The 9,648-nt window shown below is 25.8% G+C and overlaps 1 protein-coding gene across 1 annotated transcript; it reads right to left on the bottom strand.

The window, feature by feature from the left end:
- Positions 1-3,819: 3,819 nt before the first annotated feature.
- On the bottom strand, positions 3,820-8,724 carry LOC126909389 (uncharacterized). Its single transcript, XM_050691807.1, has 3 exons — positions 8,463-8,724; positions 7,621-7,824; positions 3,820-4,154 (listed from the first exon to the last, which is right to left on the bottom strand). The coding sequence occupies exons 1-3, from the start codon at positions 8,707-8,709 to the stop codon at positions 4,054-4,056; spliced, it is 552 nt and encodes a 183-aa protein (XP_050547764.1). The 5' UTR covers positions 8,710-8,724; the 3' UTR covers positions 3,820-4,053.
- Positions 8,725-9,648: the final 924 nt, after the last annotated feature.

The raw sequence follows: 9,648 nt of genomic DNA, 5'->3' as shown, positions 1-9,648 counted from the left end.
AAAAACAACAAATTTGATGAAATTAAAAATTATAATTGGTGGTTCCTTTTAGTTTATATGTGTGATATCACAGAAAAACTTAATTAACTCAACCGCGGTTTACAGGGTGACAATAAAATTATTTCGCAGATGGAAAATAAAGTTTTTGCTTTTGAAGAGAAACTGGAAATCTATCAAAAGGAAATAGAAAACAAAATACTACATAATTTCCCTACCCTTTCCAAATTTATACATATGATGATATTATCATTTCTCAACCAAACACTATAATAATTTTAAATCATTTAGATGCCTTATCCAATGAATTTAAAAAAATATTTCAGGACTTAAGAAGTGTGAAAAATTGCTTTTTACTTGTAGAAAATCCTTGGCACTTAGAAGTTAGTAGTTTAACACAATTTGCTACATTAATTGTATCTGATATTTCAAAATTATTTGATGAATTTATTGAATTGAAAAATGATATAAATTTGAAAATTACTTTCAAAGAAAAAAGACAAAAAAAACAATACATAGAATTTTGGAATTTAACGCCAGGAAAATACAAAACCATACAAAAATGTGCTCACTTTTTGTTAATAATGTTCACATCAACATATTTATGTGAAACTTCATATTCTAAAATGAAATATGCAAAGAATATGTACAGAAATCGGCTTACTGATTCACATGTTGACGACTTGTTAAGAGTAGCATGCAATAAAAAACCAGATATATCCTAAATAATAAAGAATATATCTCAATATCAAAATTCACACTTGTATAAAATGATTATTTAATGTTTTATAATAAATTTTTAAATGTTCTATACATAATATATAAATGTATTTTTAGTTTTTTTTTTTAATCTCCTTTCCGTTTACTTTAACTTGCGGCCCGCGTATTATTTTAAAATATTTTATGTGGCCCAAATAAAAAAAAGGTTGAGTATGACTGGTCTAGTCTCAAGGCCCTAGACGACGGAAATGCGATAACATGTAGCGCTTGAAGAGTTACAAACATACATACATACATATATGTGGGAAATGTAGACAGGCAATTACAGGAACAGAGCGAAGACGCAATACTATTATTTAATTTATATATATATATACATAAATTAATACACAAAAACTCTATTAAATGTTAACAAACAAAAATAACACATATATTTAATTACACACGAAAACTCTATATAAAATATTCATACAACACAAAAATATTATATAAAACAGAATACACTTATAAACTAAAAAATATACATAGAGACACGTCTTAGCCGACTCACGACTTGACTTAATCTCCCTCTATATACTTGATACCACTATCTATATTCAGACCCTGGAAGTGGTGCTATCTACATACCAATGGCACCCACATATATACATACAGGTGAAACTAATATAAGCGTGTTAAAAATGGTATATTTTTTTTATAAATCTGAACCTTTATCTGCCCATAGTGGGGGATTCAAAAAGACAACTTTTTTACAAAAAATTTATTTATTTAACTTAAATTTTGAAAGTTAACCAGAAAGTCGGACACTTTTATATATATATTAAATTAAAGCTAATGTAATATACTTTGTTATTAAGTAAATTTTCCGGTTGAATTAGTTGAGTAATATTATTTGATTTAAAAGCTTTTTTTTTTTTTTTTTTGAGATATGAAAACCCATAACGTGATGGCGTCAAACGAACCTCATATTTGAACACATTCACTCCAAAGATATAAAGTAAACATGGTCTGTTTGCTAACACTATTCTTTCGATTTTTTTTTGTGTTATCGTTAAGAAAAGGGGTATTGATAGGTTATAAAATGACCATAAATGTTTGAAAATTATTTGAAAATTAATTAAATTAAATTTGAGAATTGAGATCGTCTAGTTATATAATATTTTTTTCGTTACAGCTTGATAAATTAACAACAGATCTCTCATTAGTACTAATCACGGAGATCAATTATCAACACTCTAGTTTCGCCTGTATAAGTAAAGTAAATTGTTAAAAAGTTCTTCCATACAAGGTGATCAATACTTATAATGTAAAATTAGAAACTAGGTTAACATTTGTAGCCAATTTAGGTGCCATTTATTTTTCTGAAACTTAATAGTTAGAAATTAATTTTTTTTTTTAAATTAATAGTTGAAGAAGAGTAGCTAAGATTCCAGTCATTCAAAAAATAATCAGTTTCTGGTTATTGAATTTGATACATCATAAATAAATTTTTATAAATGTGAAAGGTTACAAATATAAAAAAAAAATGGAATTAATTGGCCGCAACGAAAAATATGTAACTTTCATGGCGCATTGAAAAATGAACAAGAAAAGGGTCGCCAACCTACTGGGCGAGACAATGTATTGTCGGACCACAGTAGGATTTTAAAGAGAAATTAAATTTTGTATATTAAAACAGTTAAAAAAAAAATTAAATTAATAAAGATTAAAGTTGATGTGCTTTGAGTCGTTGATAGTAGATGTACACCAAAACCTCGTGACAGTTGTCACATAACCATAATAATGAGGGATAACCTTGTACAAGACCGTTGCCCGTGCCTTATAAACTAAGGGGAGTTGATTTTTGAAAGGAAAAAAAATGAAAAAATACACGAGTCCATTGAAGATGGAACACGCAAAGAAAATAAGATGATAGTTAAGTGAAATTAAGTGGACTTTATTAAAAAAAAAAAAACAAAAAAATTAAGTTAATACGAGGCAAAAAACCGAACGGTCAAAAACCCTCGTTTACAAATTAAAGGGGACACAGAGAGAAAAAAAACAGATATTAATAAAAAAAATACTAGTTACACCTACACTTTTATTATTAGATAATACGATGAACGTCTTCGGGTACCCACAGGCTATTAATTGCGTCATTACCACTAAGCACGGTGGGTATACGCCCCAAGTAGGCGACTGGTTTTAGGCAGTTAGGCTTGCAAGACGTTGGGACACACCGGAATAAAATGCACTACGTCACCACATTGTACCAATAATACATACATACATCTATGCGTCACCCAATATCATGTCATATAAATCCTATACAAAAAAAATCACAAAAAATATAGATATAACATGACAATTGGCCTCGTAACACGCCTGCCATGTTGAGGGACCTAAATAATAAAAAAAAGAAGGGCACCTAAAAAAGAATGTAATAAAAAAAAATTCACCACACGTGCTTATGGCACGGCGCACTAATAATAAAAAAACAAATTCCGGCTCAAAACATTAAAACAAAACTTATACGTTACCAGCCGCCCCTAAGGGCTAAAGATACTGGAGGCAGGTTTAACCGACGCCAATAAAAAAAATTACATTATACAAATTATAGTAGCGGATACTCACGAAAAAAATATATATAAAATTAAAATGTTGCAGCGCACACAACAACAAAAAACTCACGCTACGGACGAAAATTAGCGAACTAGTTCCGACGGATGTCTAATTTCCGACAAAACGTCCGGAAGTCCGTTGGCAACAACACGGCTAGCCTTTAGAGTAGGGGTCAAAAAAAACTAAATACCGGAGTAACTAAAGTGCCGGAAATGATTAAGAACAATTTAAATCATAAGGCGACAATGTATGCGGTGAGCAGTGCAAATGACGTTCAAAATAGGAAAGGAGATGAGTAAATGTACACACAAATGCCGTCCATGAACCGGTCCGAAGTAGTACACAGCTGACTATCTCGCGCTCGGCTCAACACAAATATATATAGAAATAGACAAAAAAATAAGTAGATACTTTTTGTCACGTTACAAACGTTTTCAAATTTTTAACTCTAGGAAATTTTAAGGAAACTAAAGTTTTTAATTTAAGATATCAACACGTGCGATTTTGAAAGGCCATTTATTGAAATATTTTTAATATTACAGTTTTAAATTTATTTTTAATTTTAATTAATATTAAACACAAGTGATACATTTTTATTATATGATACATATTTTCACTAAACATTACATCAAACATACATTAATGTAAATCAATATAAATATTTATGAAAAAATAAATATGAAAAAAATTATTTTAATGGAGTGTTACTATATTTTTATAAACTAAGAATAGATGTTACTTTGTTATTTTTTTTTCCCATTTTTGTGTATTCTGATTATAAGTCAAAACAAAAGATTTATATCCTTTATAATCATCGCCAAATCCTGCTATCATTTCTAAAACGAAATAAAATAGTAATATTATTATCAATACACGAGTAGTTAGAATTCTCAAAAATAAATAATGCCAACAAAAATTATAGAAGTTATCCGGATAAATCGGCGAGCATAATTCCCATTGGAAATCTTTAAATGCTAGAACAGTAATTTCAATATATTTAACCGCAAAATATTTCAAGTACCCTATTAAAAAAAATTTGTATTCCTAAATTAATTTTTTTCTCTTAAAATGCTAAACTCGGTAAGTTATCCTAACCAAATTGTAAGTTGACATTTTATAATAGTAAGCTGACAAATATATAAAAAAACGTATTTTTTTTTTTAATTTTTGTCAATAAGTAAAGTATAAGTAATAAAATATGTTAAGTAAAAAATATACTTGATTAGTTTGTAGGAACAGTTTATTATTTATGAAAATTGAATTATCACAACATAAAAAAAAATGTATTTCAATTAATATAACACTACCCTAAACATATTAAATCAAATTTAAATTAAAACATAAATTAAAAAATAAAGCAATAATGATAAAATTTTAGGAATAATTCATAACATGCAGCATTTATTATTGCAATATTGTAAAATATATAATAAAAATAATTAACAGTGTTATTTTTTAACGACAGTCACACAAGTTTTTTTTAAATAATAATTATGTTAAGAAAATTATTTTTAGTTTTTTTGTGTTAAATTAAAAAGTATCCGTAACGCCATGCTAAATTTTTATTCGTTAGTCAGATATTAATCACAACTCATTAATAAGTTATTAAGTTTCGTTAACTTATTCAGGTCATTCCTACATGGTAAAAAATAAGTGTCGTATATTTTTCGATTTATCCAGTTGTTAATTACTTTATAGAATCATCTTTTATAATTATTAGCGTTTTCGACTTTATTTTTTAAATAGCAAAATATATATTTGACTAGTTTGTTGACCAACAGGAAATATTAAAATTAAGAAAATGACAGGTCGACAACAACATTTAGGGCAGTAGGGCGAAAGTGATTAACATTTTTATTCCTAAGCAGGAGGAGAATTGCGGCCGAGGAATATCTAACTATAAACTTTGACGTATTTTGTTGTGTCTGGCAACACTGCTTGCACTACTGCGCACAGTAGTGATTTGATTGCGCTACCCACCGGGACAAGTAAAGGTTTACTGAGCGTTTTATTATATTTATTTTCGTCAACATTGTTAGCCCTTGCTACGTGGTTTTATGGTTCATCTTAGGCCATAGTCGTTTCTATTGACTAATCACCATTGTGATTCGCTGGGTTTTATTGATTCCACGCCCATGTGCATATCGTGTATACAATTCGGCACACTACATTGGTCGATTCAATAGCAGACAAGATCCGTCCATTAATATCGATACTGTAATTCAGTCTGCCATTCTGTAAATCGCCAGCCATCAAAGTCGATAGATAGATATAAATAAATGAAGTGGTGATTGTCCCTATATAATTATATTGTTTTTTCATATATTGTGCCTTGTATCATTTAGTGAACTCCACCATTACCGATTATATAATAATTTTTATTTGTATTTATTTTAATACATATGCCTTATTATTTTATTTTCTGCTAGTGTAAGTACTATTTTCAATTTATTATACAGACCGCCTTTATTTTACAAAAAACCGCGCACATAATTGCACCTAACCCGAAGTATAAACCGGGCGGTCGATTATACATTATATTTATAAATGGTAATATCTTCCAAAATACAAGTCAGACCAGTCAATTTTCTAGATAGATCATTTTTTTTTTTTCATAAATTATCTAAATATAAAGTTGCTATTTAATTAAATAAAGTTGACACGCTCATAAGTTATAAGGGATGGATTAAAAAAGTAATTAATAACTGATAAATCAAGAAATATATGAAACTAAAAATACCAAAAATTGATTTCTTAATATAATTATTAATTTAAGAGAAATCATGTGGCTATTGTTAACTAGTAAGAATCACCGTCCATTATAATGTACTCCTGACTTTCCAACTTACCCAGGTCATCCCTACATGCTTAAATACATACGCATGGTTAATCCAGTATACAGACTTTAATTAATATATAATAACAATGGTTCATATTTGTAATATTCTTAAGGAAAAATTATTAAGTATTTAGTAATACGATATTCAAATATTATCATCAAAAAAACGGATTAGTATGTTTGAAAACGTTTACATTAGTCAAATAGTGTTAAATGTTATAATATATACACCACTCATTATTCGATAATCTATATATCATTTTCCATTAGTCATCAAATTAAATATATATTATACATGTCAATCTATTAAACTATTCTGAGAAAAATGTATTGTAAATGTATATATATATAAAAATCTAATGTAAGGAATTCTTTAGTTGTGATAAATCATATATTTTAAGTAAAATAATATGTGATAACTAACACAATCGAGTAATTAAGAGATAATAGTAATAGGCCATGACACTTCATGCACATATAGATAAATTAAATTTAATATAAAAGTGCACAAAAACTGTCACCTGGTCTCACTTGTTGTTCACTTTATGATCTTTCAACAATTGCAAAAAGGGCCTTTACATACATTATAAACTCAAAAAAAAGTCAAAGTATACATATTATAAACCTTGCTTCCAACATCACGAAAGTAAACTTATATTTCTCAGAAGATTTATAAGGTTTAGAGTTAAGTATAATGAGTACATAAATTAAATAGAGAATCAGAAAAATTAAGTGATCACTAAAATATAGTATTGTTTAAATAAATAAAATCGATAACGTTTGTACGAAGTTAACCAGTCTCATCCAATTTTTGAGTGAGTTACCTGTGTGGACAATAGAATTAAAGACTCTTTTGCAATGATAGAGAAACAACTTGTGGTTTCTATACAACTCGAGGAATTTATTGACACGACTTAGCACAAGCTGAGATAACTACTAGTACGTGTAGCGTTATTGGTAGTGTGATAATTAATCACAATAATTTCTATGTCAAATTATTATTATATTAATAAATTATCAAACATCACTTTGTTTTTCTATATTTTACATCTTCTCATAAGACCCTTGTACTCATACCCTCAGAGAAAATTTTATTATATCATGTAATTCAATAAATACAAATTAACTCAATTATTCTTATGTTCATATAATACAACCATACATCTTTTTGATTCACTATATAAAAATAAAAATTAATGTAATAATAAATACTTCTTGTCCTTTTTTCTAATAAAAACATCATAAAAATGCCTTTTTAAATTAATTTTAATTATAAATTATTTTTTAAAATTAAAAATATATTTAAAATATTATTGATCAATTTTTATTATATATAAATTATTAATTTTCAGGAAAAAAATTATTTAACACAATAATCAAACGGCTTAAAATAAACATAAATTGGAATTGTTAAAAAATTGTATAAATATTTTTATTAATTTAAAAAATGTTATAATGATTACCTTTGTAATTACATTGATTTTGATCATTTGTATACTTTGTGATTATGTTGTTAATGCGATTTCTAAACAATGGACTTTTGAAAAAAATTCTACCTGCTTCTTCTTTAGAAATACTGTCATTCGAATTTTTTAAGGCGGACTCAATATAATTTTTGTCTTTTTTTGAATTAGACAATTTTAGAAAATCTGTCATAATTGCATAACCTAAGGAAATGCCAACAATTTCTGTTTTATAAAGAAATAGTATTTCGCTTCTGAACAAATAATTAGAAAAAAAATAAAAATCCAATATTTAAATCATCCGTTTAAAATAGGACTTATTTCCAATTTTCTCATACAAAACTTTATATTATGTTGAATAAAAATAAACAATTTTTTCATTGCCTATTATTATGATATGAAAATTTTTTATAGAAAAATAAAAATTTTATTTTTAGAATTTATTTAAATACATTAAATTATATTGAATCAAAAGATGTTAGAGTATTTCTAACAATAAAGTATGAACTTTAATAAGTTATACGCTGCATAACTCAATATTACTACACATCGGGTGGGAATAAGAAAAACAATTGCAGTATTTAAAACTAAAAGGTTTTACATTAAGTTTTTACAAAAGTGACATCGTTGGTTATTATTTAAAATTATTTACTTACTTTATTTACTTTAATTNTGACATCGTTGGTTATTATTTAAAATTATTTACTTACTTTATTTACTTTAATTAACTTTTGTATTCAAAAATTATTTAATAATCAATAATAATTTAAAAAAAAATTTACAGTGTAATTATAATTATACTGTATATTTTAATACATTTTAAATAAAGTTATGATAATTACTTTTGTATTTAAATTGATTTTCATTTTTTGTATATTTTGTAAATATCTCATTAATGTCTTCTTTAAGTAACATACAAAGCAATTCGTTATTAAAAAAAATGTCATATGCTTCTTCTTTTTTGACAGTGTCGTTTTTATTTATATCATTAATTTGGAAAAATTCATTGAAGTCTTGTTCGCTTAACATGAAACTTTGAAATATTATTTTAAATTCTGATGATAATGTTTTGTCTAAAAAAGTAAACATTTCTGTTAAATAGAGCATAAACTAACACTATTTCGCTTTTTAAAAAATTTAAGAATAATTATACTAAAATCTCAATATCTAACTTTTTGGTCATCCTGTTGATATAAGACTTATTTTCAATTTTTTACTAATTTTAAACTAATTCACGAAGGAAAATTTTTTTTTAAAGATTATTTGTACATTTTTAAAATTTATTACATTATAGTGTGACAACCTTAATTAGATATTGATTATTAACCAATTAAAACTTTTATTGCTTATTCTTCATTGAAATGAAAGATAATAATTTTAATTTATTTTAATTTTCAAATAACTACTTCAAAACCACACTAAAAAGTCATTTTATCACTCATAACCATTCTATGTTAAATAATAATAAATGCATTTTTTGACTGTATACAATTATAGAAAATCATTACTCATGGTAAACTAAAAATGTATTATTTTTTAGAATTCATTGAAATATCTGATACATATATTAAATTATTCGACTCAAAAAATGAAAACTAGAAAATTCTGTCAAGTTTTTTCAAAAGTGGATATGTTTGATTACTATTTAAAATTATTTAGCCTTTTATAATTTTCTGTAGAAATGAATTAATTTGAGTAATTATTTAATGAGATATAAAGAATCATAAGATTCTATGCATTTAAAAATAAATATAAAGAATAATTGTTTTCTAAATAGAAATGTTGTTTTTAAAAATTACATAAAAATCAGACAATTCTGCATTCAAATGTGTTGACAGTTGTCCAATTATATATAATAATAATTTTACTCTGAAAATAAATTACTGTTATCAAATGTTAATCAGCAACTCTATATAATAACATTGTAAAGTCTAGCGTTTATATAAATTTATAAAATAAAATTTTTATTCAAAATTGATATACATATAATAAATATACCAAGTGCTTCTAATATTCTAGTAAGTCGTA

This window comes from Daktulosphaira vitifoliae, unplaced genomic scaffold (genome assembly GCF_025091365.1).
Source record: "Daktulosphaira vitifoliae isolate Bord-2020 unplaced genomic scaffold, ASM2509136v1 Scaffold_326, whole genome shotgun sequence".
In the NCBI taxonomy this organism is placed as follows: Eukaryota; Metazoa; Arthropoda; class Insecta; order Hemiptera; family Phylloxeridae; genus Daktulosphaira; species Daktulosphaira vitifoliae.
The sequence above is the reverse complement of the archived record's forward strand: the minus strand, read 5'-3'. Positions and strand labels throughout refer to the sequence as shown.

Coding starts and splice junctions, on each gene's coding strand:
- LOC126909389 (XM_050691807.1), bottom strand. CDS start 8,709: ATGTTTACTTTTTTAGACAAAACATTATCATCAGAATTTAAAATAATA. Junction 7,825..8,462: donor AAATCAATTTAAATACAAAA/GTAATTATCATA, acceptor GCATTTCCTTAG/GTTATGCAATTATGACAGAT. Junction 4,155..7,620: donor AAATCAATGTAATTACAAAG/GTAATCATTATA, acceptor ATTTCGTTTTAG/AAATGATAGCAGGATTTGGC.